The sequence below is a fragment of the Lipophrys pholis genome (assembly GCF_963383615.2).
Source record: "Lipophrys pholis genome assembly, chromosome: 15".
Classification (NCBI taxonomy): domain Eukaryota; kingdom Metazoa; phylum Chordata; class Actinopteri; order Blenniiformes; family Blenniidae; genus Lipophrys; species Lipophrys pholis.
Genome location: NC_137642.1, coordinates 25,569,908 through 25,586,638, shown reverse-complemented (window position 1 = coordinate 25,586,638; position 16,731 = coordinate 25,569,908). Strand labels below are relative to the sequence as shown.

The following is a 16,731-nucleotide window of genomic DNA, read 5'->3' as shown; positions in this document are numbered from 1 at the left end:
AATTTACAGAGTCGGGACTGTTTCGTTTACAAGGCAAATTGACACATATTCCAATTTATTTGTGTTAAATTCATTCAAAAGTGTAGAATTTATTAAGAAAATATGAATAAAACTAATGTGTACAGTAGTAAACACAACCTCTCTCTCTCAATCCGAGGTCTGCCACCGGAATATTCTCCCGTCACTTCTGCGTTACTTCCTCAACATGCAGAGGTCACTGCAGCCCGGCTAATTCTAGTATCACAGCAAACCTTGGACATGTAAAGTGAGATAAAGTGGTAATGTAGACATCGGCGAGAAGGCGAACTCCCACTGCGAACACCGGCGCGGCGGCGGTATCGTGTTTCTTCTAATGTTGTTGAAGGTTAAATGTTTGATTTAAAGCCGACAGTGTTTTGGTTCGTATTTCAAGTTGATATCTCACAGGTAAAGATCATTTTCAGTTGATCAATTTCACGTTCACGTTCTAGCTTTATGCGAAAATGGAAGGAGTAAACAAGACATCGCATGCCGTCTAATTCAGAGGTGGCAAACTGTTTTTAGTTCAGGGGCCACACACACTCCAATTTCACCCTGACTGGACCGGACTGGTAAGATAATAACCTTTAAATCTATAATTTTAAGTCTTTCTTTGTCGCGGCGCAGAGTATACGTGTTGAACACCCAAACAATTACCACCAGAAATGACTCCAACCTCAACATAAAGCCAATTTTAAATAAACATTTTAATGCAAAATACAGAGAAATTAAAAAAAAAAAGTCCAGTTAATGTGAACTGTTTTTTATTCTATGTGCTGGATTATGTATTGATTGTGTAATAATGTGGAATTGTTCTAGTTCTTTGTGTTTTATCACTAACTAAAAGCATGACGTGAAATGAACTTGAGAGAAAAGGTTAGAAGAAAAGTAGGAATACATTGAAGATACAGAGAATACGTCTCCTGTCGCTGTTGCATTATGGGTGTTTTTACAAACTCACGCTGACAGCAAGGCTAATGCTAGTTGGTTATCTTTCATGGCTTGCACCACGAGAGAAGGTCAATAACAAAGTTGTTTCCCTACTTTCTCTGTTTGCACAGAGAATTGGCTTGAATTGGCTCCTGTGCTCCCTTGACCCTGAGTTGGATGAAGCAGGTATATAAAACGACTGAAGCTACTGGAAAATACCTGCAGTCTCTCACACTTCACATTTCTTCTCGTACAGAGGATTTTTTTATTTTTTATTTTTTTCCACCTGCACATCTGCAGCTGCTTCTTTGCCTTTTAAAGTATCATTCCTGGCAACGAGTGAACAGATTTGAAACTCTGGGTGTTAGTTGATGAGTTTCACTGCCACAAATTGACACACATATACATATACAACGTGTTTTCTCATGGTCTGTGCTCGCATCCAGCTTCATTTACGATAGATAAACAAGTATTTTGGGCATAATCGTGCAACCAAATTTGAGTTGAGGGAGAATGAAAAATCGCTAAAAGGAAGGGAACAGGGATTACATTAACGGTCAATGTGCAATATTGAACTGTTACTGTGTTTCGGTAAGTTGTGCTCAGACGCTTCACCTCGCACGGAGCCTAATTTGTTCCGCGGGACTTTAAACTGATATTTATGTTAATTTTAACATGGATCAGTCGCAGAAATCCCCAAGAGTAACGGCTTTATTATGCGCCGTGCATCATGTGGACATGGGCGCTCATGTGTGCATGAATGTTTTAGTGAGGTTAAAGAGTTGTTATGCAGATCGGCTCTTCCTTCTTTTACCACAGGATCAGGGTCATAATTCAGCGTTGAAGGGGAAGAATATCATTACGTTCAAACAGCGTCTCTGTAAAGCTCAGCTTTTCTCTGATGTGTGTGTGTGTGTGTGTGTGTGTGTGTGTGTGTGTGTGTGTGTGTGTGTGTGTGTGTGTGTGTGTGTGTGTGTGTGTGTGTGTGTGTGTGTGTGTTTTTTTTACATCAAAGCCATAGAAAGCTATTAATAGGGCCACTAATGGACTCTAATGGTAAATAGCCACATCAGCACTCAGGTTTTTTTTGACGGTGTGGTGAATTTATAATGGGGAACGGTGATAACAAAACCTAAGTACCTTCTAACTCTCCTTTAATTGTGGTTTAGACCGGCGCAATACGCACTTTTATTTGAACACTGGGACCGGCCGGCAGGTGATTCACGGTGAGACGAGGCCTCGGTGGTAAACTGACCCACTTGGAGGCGTTTCTGGCGTGTAGAGTTCATACTTTGTAAGCTCAGACTAATCAGTTTATACGTACTAAGAACATCAGCCGACATATTAGCATGATGGTTTGTGATGATGACAGCTTTTGGGTAAAGACTGTGTAGGTCTACGACAGGTCACCATGCCGTTTGGAGTCAAACTATTTAAAAACTAGAGCTACACTCGGTAGAGCGCAGACCTTCACCAACGCCACATTTGTTTGCGGAACCGAGTTAGCATCGCCAGCATGAGAGCCGTTAGCTCATAACGATGCTAACTAGCCAGTCACTGTGTGAAACACTGAGCAGGGAGCGTCTCCATGGCAACAGACGCTGATCTCCATGAAGTGCCTCTCTCATCCGCTTTGTATGGGGAATTTATTCGGAGCCGTTAACGTCCCAAAATCTTATCAATTGGTCCTTGGATGATTTTGAGTTGTTTTGGGCAAGTAGTTTTTGCGGAAAGTTGGTCAAATTCATGCATACATACATACATACATACATACATACATGCATACATTTTCTGGTAAAACTCAGTATTTGGCTTTCAACGTAATTGCCAATGTCTGTAATTCTATTATGTTTGTAAGTTTAACCCTGATTTAACATATAATAAAGGCCGTAGATTTGTTAATTTGCAGAGCAATGTCGGGTTTATTACACTTGATGTGGTCGTATTTCTACCAACATTAATATGTATGAAATAGCCAAAATGCTGGTAAGAATTAATTTGCTGCGCACACATTTGAAGATCATCTATAAAGAGAAGATGCTTAGATGTTTCACATGTCGTGTGTTTTGTTCTTTTAGAATGCTTTGGCTTATGTTTGGATGGAACTATGATTAAACTATTATTAAGGAAATGATGTCAGGACATGGGATCCACTTTGGTTTACTGGTTAATACACAAAGATAGATATTCAGGCCAGGGTCGTTTCATGGAGAGTTTGCGTGTTTTCATGGTGCATGAATTGTTTTTCTTTTCATATGGCCTTCCGCAATCAGAAAACATGCAGTTGTGAGCAGTTTAATCTTTCCTTTGTTCACGATCTCTTTGGTTACCCGTCCAGTTTTTAATCCTGTGTTTTGTAGCTTCCTGCAATCCAAGATTGACGTATGGATGTGATAATGAAAGCATCTGGCTCCTCCCTGCAGGTAACGCCATCCAGGCCTTTGGAAACGGGACGGACGTCGGGGTATGGCAGCCCATGTCTCCCGTCCAGACCACCACCTCCACCACCACCCCCTACCAAAGAAACCGCGAGCGCAACCCCAACACCATCGACAACCACATCAACACAGACCCCGGCATCTACCAGTTCTGCGGCAGCCTACAAGTGAGACACACACACACACACACACACACACACACACACACACACACACACACTTATCTCTTGGCGGAGGCGTCTTGTATCTCAGATCTCTTCTTGCACAGTTCATAGATGAAGTCTGATCGGGTCTCAGCCACGTCCAAACCCTGGTTTTAATTATAAATGCAGCATGCAGCAAAAACCTAAAAACAGTAAGCTGCTGAATGTCTCCACACACCAGGTCCTGGTTTGAATTCTCAGCTGGGAAAATGCCACCGCTGTAATCCTGTCAGAGGATTTTATTTTTTCTTTCCCGCACACCACATTTTATGAATGTTCTGTTGCATAAAACATGAAATAAACCTCTGAAGAGTCGTCTGCCAACATCTATTGGACTGTTGATAGTCAACGCAACACTAATGAAATGCAATCTCCTGAAAAGTGATCACAGTCCTAAACTGGAATTGGCCCTCAGTAGAGCGTACACCTTCGCCAACGCTACATTTGTCACCATGGAAACCAGTGGATTACAAGGTTATTTGATCCACCACACCACTCCTTCCATCATTGTGGTCATGGTCATTTGAACTACTTCATGTTACCACTGTTTGACACACATGTACACATATTTTACAATTTCCATGTCACCCCCCGACCTTTGACCCCCAACCGGTAACCAGGGTAATGACGTCACTGCATCATGTGACAAATCCGAGGATAGGGAATTGAGAACTGAACATTTTGGTGTTTAACATCAGTCGGATTAAAACTGACCATTGATGCTTTTTTGACCTTTTTGTAACCTAGACGATGACCTCTGACCCGATTGCTCTCAATATTTATTAAAAACATTCTTGGATAAAGACGAATAATCGCTGAAAGTTTCAAGCAATTCCGGTGAACTTAACGTCACACATATAGCAATAGATAAATACACGCAGACAGTAACATCCAACTATCGTTGGCCTCTTTTCCTCATTGGTCCCGATGTTGATGTTGATGAAGCCGACGTGTCGGCTCCTCCGCCGTGAGTCGGTACCTCTCAGCACGAGCTGCGATCTGGCTGACGAAACCCTGAGATCGGGTGACGGGCTCCTCCTGGGTCACGGAGGAAGTGAGGACGATACTGTCATTACCAGCCGAGCGCCGGGTCGGGGGCCCGGAGAGCCATTTCACATGTAATAACACAGCAGCTCGTCGCAGCCTCGTAAAATCACAAGTTATTGTTTACAGACGGGAGAATCCTCCAGCAGGCTGCAACTGAAATCCACCCAATCTCCAATCTTTAGTTTTACTTTTGTTTTTAAAGCGAGAAACAGTCTTTTTGTTTATGCTCTTTTTTTCTTTGTTTATGATGCTCCACAATTTCAGCTTCTAAGATGCTTTTCCTTTTTTTTGACATTTTAAAAGACAAGGAGGAAGATGCTCTATAATCTGGATGTTAGTAGGAGGAAGATGCTCTATAATCTGGATGTTAGTAGGAGGAAGATGCTCTATAACCTGTATGTTAGTAGGCGGAAGATGCTCTATGATCTGGATGTTCGTAAGAGGAAGGTGCTCTATAATCTGGATGTTAGTAGGAGGAAGATGCTCTATAATCTGGATGTTAGTAGGAGGACGGTGCTCTATAATCTGGATGTTAGTAGGAGGACGATGCTCTATAATCTGGATGTTAGGGGAGGAAGATGCTCTATGATCTGGATGTTAGTAGGGGAATATGCTCTATAATCTGAATGTTAGTAGGAGGAAGATGCTCTATAATCTGGATGTTAGTAGGAGGACGATGCTCTATAATCTGGATCTTCGTTGTCACAACAAAAGTATTGAGCCCATTGAATCTTTGGTAACTTGTGGTGATAAACTAGTGTATTACTAGAAATTGTTGCCACCAAATCAAACTTCTATTTTCACATTTTATGAATGAAATTTGCCCATTAGATATTTGAGGCTGCGGCTTCATGTGTGAACTTCCTCCATCCAGACTCTGGTCTCTAGACTGGACCACAGCAGTAAAGTACAACTTATAAAACTACGACAATAAACTGCGAGATCCTTCAACTCTTCATGGAGCTGAAACAAACTGCTGAGCTGTTGGAATTCTCTCAAATGTTCTCATTCTTTAAACAGGAAGTTATGTTTGTGGTAAAAGCGGGAAAAAAAACACATTCAGCGATTGAAATGAGTTTACAAGCTTTGTGCAGTTTAAGTTGTTCAACATCAAACCTCTTTCATGTCCTGTTTCCTTCCAGAGCTGAGTGTATTTGCTATTTTTACTCTTCTGAAGGCTGTTTTTTTTTTTTTTTTATTATTCTTTTTTTTTTAATGAACGAAGCCTGAATTTGGACGCAATATCTGACTGCAGTGATGTATTTAAAATGTTTCAACGACCAGAGCAGGCTTGGGTTTAGTTTCAGGAGATAGAGTGTGTCTTTATTGATTGTTTTATGTCTGTTTTCTCTGAAACACACAGACACACAGCGCTGCTCTGTATCTATGTAGAGATGTAGTGTGCATGAAGCCATGCAACTGGAGATAGATGCAGCTACAATCTCAAGTCACACACACACACACACACACACACACACACACACACACACACACACACACACACACACACACACACACACACACACACACACACACACACACACACACACACACACACACACACACACACACACACACACACACACACGGGAGAGGCTGTGTTCTGATAATGAGCGGTGGTGGTGTACTGATGCGTGTGTGCTGCTGGCAGCGCTCTGATAACACGTCAAATACAAGTTAATGAGAGAGTTGTTTGAGTTCAGCCATTTTTCTCCTGTTTTCTCTTTGGATTTCTCTCTTTTTGGAGTCGGGAAGCTCAGAGCAACCACACATAAATCGTCCAGTCCTACCTTACAGGAGAGAAATACGGAGTCCAACAACTTAACATACATTAAAGGGTCCAGATCAGATTTTAAAGAGCGGAGTTGTGATGGTTGAAGTTATTGTGAAAGTCATGCTTTGATGGAGAAGTGTTGAACATATTTCAGTTGTTTTGCCGGTCACATAATAAAACGACACGTCACATGACGCTGATTAGAGGAAGGTAAAAACCATCTTTCCCTACTGATTTGTCGCTTAAAAAGAAGTTATTTCCTAAAGTATGAACCGAAAAAATTAACAGAATTCAGCCCAAATTCATCCTGAGTTCACCGGTAAAATAGTGCCTAATAATTTAAAAATTTTAGAGTATCTACGTCATGAAAATGTTGATATTTTCACAAAAAGACAAACAATTACTACATAAAATTACTGCAATCTCAAGATAAAGTCTTGGTTCAAAATACTGTGAAATGTCCCAAAATGTCTTGCATTATTCAGGTTGTACGAAAGTCATCGTTTTCAAAATGTTGAAAATGTTGCAGCATAAATGCAAAACATTTCTGAAACAAAAATGATGTGGTTTTTTTTTCCGACTGAATACGTTGTCGTGTTAACGAGGCCTAAATGTCGTTAAACGTCTGATGTATTTAAATGTGAGGATCGTCTCACTAAAAACGAGAACCGGCGCTCAGTAGAGCGCAGACCTTTGCTGACGCCGCATTTGTTACCATGGAAACCAATGGATTACAATGGATTATTTGATCCACCACTCCTTCCATCAGTTATCGTTTGAATTACTTCATGTTATCACTGTTTTACACTGATTTAAACACATTTTACAATTTCCGTGTGAGCCCTGCTGACCTTTGACCCCCATCAATATATCATATCATCGTATGGAATATCAGAGGATAGGGAATTGAAAACTGAAAATCTTGGCGTTGGTGTAATGTCAATCGGATTAAAACCGACAGCTTTTTTGACCTTTTGGTGACCTTGACCTTTGACTCAATCACTCTCAAAATTGAATGGAACCCTCTTCGGATAAAGACAAATCATCCCTGAAGATTTCATGCAATTCGGGTCAATAGTTTTTGCGAAAAGTTTGCGAACATACATACATACATACATACATACATACATACATACATACATACATACATACATACATACATATACACACACACATACATACATACATACATACATACATACATACATACATACATACATACATACATACATACATACATACATACATACATACATACATACATACATACATACATACATACTCTTTTAAATTTATTGGAAAATTGCTGTTAAATTTGTTTTTTTACCTTTTCCAACGAAAGTTGGATGTTGCATGTATTTATATATTTATTTGGTTTGTATGTAAGCATGTATGTATTTTACCAACTTTTCACAAAAACTACTCACTTGAATTGCATGAAATTTTCAGGGATTATTTGTCATCATTCACGGACCAACTGATTAGATTTTGGGACGTTAACGGCTAACCGTTTCTGAAAACTACGAAAAGAAATATTTCCATGCAAAGCGGATGAGAGAGGCACCTCATGGAGGAGATCAAAGAAGATCAGCGTATGTTGCCATGGAGACGCTCCCTGCTCAGTGTTTCACACAGTGATGCAGCAACCTGACCGAGTTAGCAACGATATGAGCTAACGGCTAACATGCTAGCGATGCTATCCCGGGTTCAAAAACAAACAAAAAGTTGGAGAATCTGCTCTCTACCGAGTCTAGCTCTAGATCCAGCTTGATCGTTGATTCCCACAAATCTCACGCCAAGCTAAAAGCTCCACATCTCGACTTTATGTGTTTATCTGACGTTAAACGAGGGATCGTGGACTGTGGCTCCGGCAGTTACTCCCAGATTGTTGGGGTCTTGAACCTGCGCCGTGTCGGGCGACAGGTCGGCGGCGCAGCAGTCAGCAGCTCATTGTTTCCCATCCTGACGCCTCAGAGAAGCAGCCAGCCTCCACAGCGACGAGTGTTATGGATCTGAACCTGTGACCTGGAGTCCAGCTCTCCGTCCGCTCACCCGCTGAAGAGCGTTTCAGCTGCATAATACTCACATGTTGTGTAAAAGCTCTCGGGTTGAATCGGGGGGGGAAACGTTTCGACATCGTAAAGCTTTCTGTCGAGTGTCAACCAGTTCTCTCTGTGGCTTTTAGAGAGATTTAAAATGCAGGAGCGGCTGAGGGTCGTTTTAATCACACAGAGGAGCGACGTGAGCCTGAAATAAAACATAACACACATGTGATCGTATACACACACACACACACACACACACGCACACACACACGCACACACACACACACACACACACACACACACACACACACGCACACACACACACACGCACACACGCATACACGCACACACGCGCACAAACACACACTCTTTTCAAACCTCCGGGCGCTGTCGGGCTGCTCTTATGAATAAAGTCGACTCCGACACATGCAGGAAGTGCCCCAGACAAATATGGAAATGCAGCACATGCTAATGTGACTTTTGAGAGCGGGCAGGTATTAGGCAAATCCAAAACACATGGAACATTTGAATTTGTTGACATACAAATGTTCTTTGGAGGGAATTTCAATGAGCGCAGCACTTGTTTACTGTTATCAGACACTAAGTAGGTTTCTATTGTTTGCATTTCTTTAGAGGAAGAGCAAATTCACTTCATAGGATTTATAGGAAAAGCACAAATAAGTCACTGGCTTCAGCCTGTTCCTTCACTTGGTCAGCTAATGTGAATAGTGTTTGTATTTTCTACGAGTTGAGTTATGGCCAAAAATATAACATTCATCCATTCATTCGTTACCTTCACCAACAAAAACATGGCCGAGAAGTTTGTTTTTGTCTGCGTGTATTAATTTAATAATTTGGTTTGATTGGACGTATTTTGCCCACTTTTTTCAAACGCTCTTCCTTCAAATTGCATGAAATTTTCAGGGATGATTTGTCTTCATCCAAGGACCAACTGATTAGATTTTGGCACGTTAATGACTAACCGTTTCCGAATTAATCCCAAAAAACTGCGAAAAGCGGATGAGAGAGGCACCTCATGGAGGAGATCAAAGGAGTTCAGCGTCTGTTGCCATGGAGACGCTCCCTGCTCAGTGTCTCCCACAGTGATGTAGCGTCCTGATCGAACTAATTAGCATCGATATGAGCTAACGGCTATCATGCTAACGATGCTAACTCGGTTCCACAAACAAATGTGGCGTTGGCGGAGATCTGCGCTCTACCGAGTGCAGCTCTACTTCATTCATTCAAAATGTCAATGTTTTCAAAAGACAAAAAAAAAACCTACTAACTCAATATAAAGCCAATTTTAATGAAACTTTAGGGTTAGAAGGTTAGAAGGAAAGTAGGAATACATTCAAGATACAGTGAAATGTCCAGAAAACTTCTCCTGCAGCTGTTGCATTCTGGGTGTTTTTACACTTGTGTCCAGTTTTCCCTCCCCTGCTTTACAGCATCAGAAAAAAACAATAAAAAAAACCAACAACAAATAAGTGAGATTTAAGGGGCTGCTGCCTCCAGACAAGCCTTCTTAACGTCATCTTCTAAATGGCTGAATTTGTTGGTTTTAATTCATCATGGAGACGCTGCAGCAATAAAAGTGAGGCAGCGGCAGCTGGAGGAGCACTTCCTGAGATTCACATTTATATTTTGTGTTTTTAACTTACCGAACACTTTGTTGTGAAATATTTCCAGTGTTCTGGACTTTATCAACAAGCTGTAAAAAAAATAAAAAAAAAGAGTTGAGAAGCCATTATCATGTCTCACTGATGAGAGGCTGGAAAACTTTTCAAACTTCTAAATCAACGCCGCCGCACACAGATGGCCTGCCGTCGAGAAACAACTGGATGCTCGTTGTGTTCGGTTATTGTGTTTATTCTTTTTCTTTTCTTTTTTTTTTTTTTCCTTCCTTCAGCCACATTTGATATTCCGGGCTTGTTGTTCTGTACGGGTGTTTGTGCAGAGGCCTTCAAATACAGTGTGATTTATAGACATCATTCCACTGGATGTGTGTGTGTGTGTGCGCACGTGTGTGTGTTTATGTGTGTGTGTGTGTGTGGGGGGGGGTGGGAGGTAACAACAAGGTGTAACAACAAAATACACCTTCTGCATTCGACTTTCCCTAATCCTGGTCTGAATCCACTATACAGTGCACTGGAGTTGTTTATTATTCTGTCACACTCGTACACATAAACACCCTGAAGCAGAAAAAAAAAACAAACCCCTCAGTGTCAGTGCGAGCAGGTCATTAGTCAGGAAAGTCTGAACAAAGTACTATAGTCATAATCAGATGAATAATTGAACAAATACTGATTGCAAGGTCTGCGCCGCAAATCAGCTCACGGTGGGTTTGCAATCAGCAGAAATGCTAATCACTTGTGATCTTTTGAGAAAGTTACCTGAAGGGTCCAGACGTCGCAGAGGCGCCAGACGGGAGCGTTAATAAGTCGCACTAGAAAAATACTACTCGTTTTCTTTCTATTCATAGTGACTAATTTAGTATAAATCCTTTTCAAATCGAAGTTATATACAGTACTAGAACGGGCAGAGTTAGCGTTCGGTGCCTCTCATCCGCTTTGTATGGGCAATTTTTGTTGCAGTTTTAAAATATTTATTTATTAATTCGGAATCAGTTCGCTGTTAACATCCCAAAATCTAACCAATTGGTTCTTGGATGTTGACAAATCATCCCTGAAAATTTCATGCAATTCGGGTGAGTAGTTTTTGTGAAACGTTGGTAAAATACATACATGTAAACCAATTAATAAATACACGCTGACGAAAGGTAATTATTATTGCAGTATCCCTCCTCAGAGCACATTCAAGGTCACACCTTGATTGAAGTATTTATTGACTTTGTGCTCCAGGGCTACACCGATACCTCTTTATACTTCTTTATCCAAGAAAAACTTCACAAAAACAAATGTGATTTACAGTCTGAACATGACAGCGCTTCACCTTCAGTTGTAATTGATCAATTTCCAGTGACGAAAACATTTGTGAAATGAATAGTTTTGGTCTGATGAACATGAATCCTGTGTTGCAGGCGCAGAAGCTGAAGTCAAACTCGAGTCTGGACGGCGTCCTGTGTGTGGTAAGTCGTTTCTAAATGACCCGATAAAAGGTCACCGGATGAAATGAACAAGTTGAGTTTCTACTGTACAACAGTTTGCGACACAAATGCTTAAAAATAGTAACAATCTGCATTTATTTCACTGTTTTGGAATTTCCTTGGTGGCTTGGCGGCCATATTGGAGCCGATTTTAGTCCTTATGTTTGGTGGAGCTGGTACGTAGAGAAAAGGCCAAAATTCACCACATACATCTAAATAACATGTCAAACACATTCCCCTCATATTTTAAACATATAACAGTCATTCATTCTATCGTTTCATTGATTGTTTTGGCGTGAATAAGGATGAGTCGCAGACGTCTCGTAAAGTTGGGAAAAGCAAAATCATTCAGAAATTACGAGGATAGAAGTCAAGCAGCTTTATTAATGAAAAGGAAGTTTGACATTTTGGCTTTGAGGCTGAGGCGAGTTTGAATATCTGCTATGAGGGAATTATCGTCCACTTTTAGGTAATTTGTTTAAAAAAAAAAAATCTATGTTCTCCAAACAGCCTGTCTCTACTAAATCATCAAAGATCAAAGAATATCAATATTTCTGTTTAAGTCCATTTCATATCATATTATTGGCCTGATGGTCAAACGTGTTATTAAAACTTTAAGGGAAAATATCACAGGTCACAAAAACATCAAATTACATTATCTCATTTGATAAAAAAAAATACCAAAAAACCAAACAATTACATTCAGGACCACGAAGAAATCGGACGAGTCATCGAGTCATCACAAACTTTAAGAAGTCTTTGCGCCGCCGTCCTTCCCCCGGCTTCTTTGTAAATCCGTCGTCTTTGTAGTTTCTTTGAGACCGAAATGGGATGCTTGCTTATCTGGTGGCTTTTAAAGTTCAGTGTAAATGTCACTGTACAATAATAAGGCAGTGTTATGCAGCGGAGTGACATTTAATGGCGGCGGGGCCAGGTCTGGGGGAGGTGACCCCGGCCGTTAGCTCGCAGCTTTATTAGCGACCCGGCGACCGGCGGTGGCGCTCGGCGTGCGACACGCTGACATGTGGCGACACGTGAGGGTTCAGGATGGTCGCACGCTGGCCGGACTGGACCCACGGTGGCATTTTAGTGGTGAAAACAACCTTTTCATGTTGGTAATGTGTCGCGTCGCACGAGTTCATTAAAGGTTCCTGAACGGCTGATTTGATTAAAACTGCTTCACCTCAACAAGCGACACGGAATCATGTGACTTCAAAGAGGCAGCAGGTCAGAAAGTGATCGCTGCTGCGGGATTCAGCATCAAAACACCTCCAGAGATGTTTGTCGTGAGGGAATTACACATGACTTTTATTGTAGGTGGAAAAACCTGTTCGATTATAGAGCATCTTCCCCCTCTAATATCAAGATTATAGAGCATCTTCCTACCACTAACATCCATATTATAGAGCATCTTCCTACCACTAACATCCAGATTATTGAGCATCTTCCTCCTCCAACATCCATATTATAGAGCATCTTCCCCCTCTAGCATCCAGATTATAGAGCATCTTCCTCCTCTAACATCAAGATTATAGAGCATCTTCCTCCCCCAACACCCATATTATACAGCATCTTCCTCCCACTAACATCTAGATTATAGAGCATCTTCCTCCTCTAACATCAAGATTATAGAGCATCTTCCTCCCCCAACACCCATATTATACAGCATCTTCCTCCCACTAACATCTATATTATAGAGCATCTTACTCCTCTAGCATCAAGGTTCTAGGGCATCTTCCTCCTCTAACATCCATATTATAGAGCCTCTTCCTCCCACTAACATCTTTATTATAGAGCATATTCCTCCGCTAACATCCTGATTATAGAGCATCTTCCTCCCACTAACATCCATATTATAGAGCATCTTCCTCCTACTAACTTCTCTATTATAGAGCATCTTCCCCTCTAACATCCAGAATATAGAGCATCTTCCGCCTCTAACATCAAGGTTATAGAGCATCTTCATCTAAAATTCTAATTATAGAGCATATTCCTCCGCTAACATCCTGATTATAGAGCCTTTTCCTCCCACTAAAACACAGAATATAGAGCATCTTCCTCTCACTTTAATACAGATTATAGAGCATCGAATAATAACCCATCTATTAAAAAACGACAGAAATGATGGAGACTATTAGAAGTGACGTAAGATTTACTTTCCCAGATTATTAGATACTTTTTAGTTGCAGTAATTTCTAAAGTATCTTCACTACTTTAAAATAACTAGTGATGTTCAATAATTCGTCAGATTAACGGTAAAGTTGAAATGACATCATTCTAAAACTCTCAGTAATAATAAACACTGAGTGATAACAATAGATAATGAATATCAAATTCCACAGTTTTCCGTGTGCGTGCCGAGCGTCGCTGAACAAACCGGAGCGCCCGGAGACAAAGTGACACGGACACTCTGCCGGGACGCTTTGGCAGCGTTTTGTGTCGTTGTTGTTTATGTCGGGGATCATCCGTCAAGCTGTCTGGAGGAAACGTTCGGTGAATCTGCTGTGGATCAGATCCAGAGGCTCCTGCCACGCTTGATTCATGAATCTGTCTCGTGCCACAATCTGGACGGGCCGATCGGGCAGGCCAGCTCTCACCAACACAAACACATTCATCAGTGAAGCCCAGAGACTTTTTGCCTCCAAACACTGAGCAGGCGCTCACATCAGACTTTCACAAGATTAATATCGCGCCCTGTAAACGGCACTGAAACGCATTAGTTTGACGCGGGATCACCAGCAGCTGTTTGTCGGGATTTTTCAAGCGTCTTCTATTCAATTCGATTCAGTTTTGTCCAACGCCGTCATTTCAAAGGGGAAAAGAACCAACAATTTCCCACAAAAGGGAAAGCTGCTTTTTTAACAGGGAGAAACCTGCAGAACCAGAGACAGAGGTGGAGACGTTCTACTGTCGTGGGTGGGGTGAGGTGATGTACGGACAGCTTGTGGGGAGGGATTCAAACCGTGGTTCGGGTAGAGGGGCAGGTATCTCATTGTTCAGGTCACACATTCTCTTTTCTGGCTGAAATACATGAATTTATCCTATTAAAGTCATTTTTTAATTTGAAAATCTGATTATTATTGTTGATAAAATATGTGTATTTCATAAAGAAAGTGTGAAATGTCAGTTATTTTCATGCTAAACTTTTGTTGTTCTTAAATGGTTATATGGAGGGAGATGAGAAGAAGGAAGGGGTAGAAAAAAACAACAACAAAAAAACTACTTTCACCCATTCAATTGCTTGCTCAAGGACTTCAAGGCAGATGTGGTGTCGAACCTACAATCGAATGTGATATTAAACTTGTTGTGTTTTAACCACGCTAACCTCTCCCTCCTCTCTCGTCCGTCCCTCAGGACCCTCAGATAGACGGTCCGAGCACGTCCAACGCCATCCTGAGAAACTGGGCCGGGTCCAGACAGCCCGGCGCCGTCACCTCTCTGCTGCCCCCGCTGCTCTGGCTGTGGTACTGCAGCCTGTCCGCGCCGTCTTTACCGGGCGCCTTGTAGCCGTCTCACCGCAACAAGGGACTGTCAAAACACACATTTGTATAAAAGAAATTATATCCTTTTTCTTTTTGGATTATACCTGTTGTATTATTGTTTCTCCTGGATTTCTCTCTCTTTTTTATCCTTTTTGATTTTTATTATTTTTTTTATGAAGTTTTGGGACGTTTTCTTGTTTGTTTTGTTTTGCATTGCAGCTGTGTGCTAAAACAGTGATCTAATATACATGTTAACGCCGTTCTGGCTGTGTGTTCACGTGACAAAAAATAACAAAAAAACCCACTTCGGGTGGCGATTTAAAGCTTCTACTGCTCAGAAACGGGGGCAGAAATGAAAAAACACCACAGCTGGTGGATCTTGGAAAAAAGTACATGTAAATTAGCATCGATCTCTCGGAGTTCTCTGTTTTTCACCCACGTCTGTGTGTGTGATCGCTGGCGTTAAAAAAAAAAAAAAAAAAAAGAAAGTCATTGGGTTCGGCGACATCGTCACTCGAGCAGCCTTTTCGGTGTTATTCAGTCTCCTCTGTGGTTTGTGTACGTTTTGATAATGGCGTGATCTGGTGTTTTACATTTTTATCAGCTGAATGAAAGACACACGTGCACATCACCTCTCCTTACTCTTGTTTTCTTTCTTTCCTGTCAATATAAATGATTACCATCAGAGGTTTTCAAAGTGTGGGACACGCCTCCCCCCCCCCCAGGGGGCGCCAGAGGTTCTTAGGTGGGGCAAATAAACCAAGAAACATCTTGTGACGTAAATTCAGGGATGTTGTGAGCAGAATGACTGAATGTTTAGATGAAACATAGAAATAAGAACGTGTGGTCAAGATTGCTCATAATTTGGATTTTTTTTGTGGTGAACAATGTGAAAGAAGTGCTCATGACAGTTTTAGTTGAAACTGAAGGACCAGAGCACTGATGAGGCACAAACAGTTTCAAAGAGGCGCAGTTGGGGCAATTGGAAATAATTTTCCAATATGGATGAAAGATATTCAGTTTTCTATCTTGGCACCGGCATACATCTATATTAGCACAAATGTGATCAGTATTTTCATAGTAATGTAAATGATTAAAGTCCTCAAGGAGGGTTCAGGTACTTCATATACTCTGATGAGTGAAGCTGATTTTGAATGTTACAATACTGTTACATCCCCCAAAATAAGTCAGTTGTCATAAATACATGAAATGAAACAAATTTTGATTAATAGAAAAAAAAAAAAACCATTAAAAAAATTTGGCAAATTCTTAATTTTCACAGTTGGGCTTTTTGTAGGACAGCAGCAACACAGGAAATAAAGTGACCAATAGTGGACCAAACCATTGCGAGTCAAATGACGGGGGAGGTCTTTTTTTTTTTTTTTTTTAAAGCTTTACACTGACCATTTTGCAAGTATAATCCACAGGAGGAACTTTATATTCTGTTACTATCACACAGTTAAAATTATGTATTCGCCATACCTACTGATTTCTTCCAACACCAGTTGGACATTTACTACACGACCGAATTGTTTCAGCAACTTGTGCTGAAGTTAGTGAGTTTATCTGGTGTTGTTGGAGACGTTTCAAGTGAAAACGCATCGTTTTTGTGTGTTCATTCCGGAAAAGTTTTGTGTTTACCTGGCAACATTTTGAAAATGATGTCCGTTTACACGGAAACGGTA

General features: G+C 41.0%; 1 protein-coding gene across 2 annotated transcripts in view; it reads left to right on the top strand.

The window, feature by feature from the left end:
• The window catches only part of gfra1a (gdnf family receptor alpha 1a), a 110,440-nt gene extending 94,764 nt beyond the window's left edge, over positions 1-15,676 (top strand). The window contains exons 8-10 of one of the 2 annotated variants that reach the window (XM_080482077.1): positions 3,372-3,553; positions 11,499-11,546; positions 14,919-15,676. In XM_080482077.1, the coding sequence (XP_080338203.1) occupies positions 3,372-3,553; positions 11,499-11,546; positions 14,919-15,071 (383 nt within the window). In that variant the 3' untranslated portion in view covers positions 15,072-15,676. The remainder of the gene's footprint in view (positions 1-3,371; positions 3,554-11,498; positions 11,547-14,918) is intronic. The other variant, XM_080482076.1, reaches the window with a different exon arrangement.
• Positions 15,677-16,731: the final 1,055 nt, after the last annotated feature.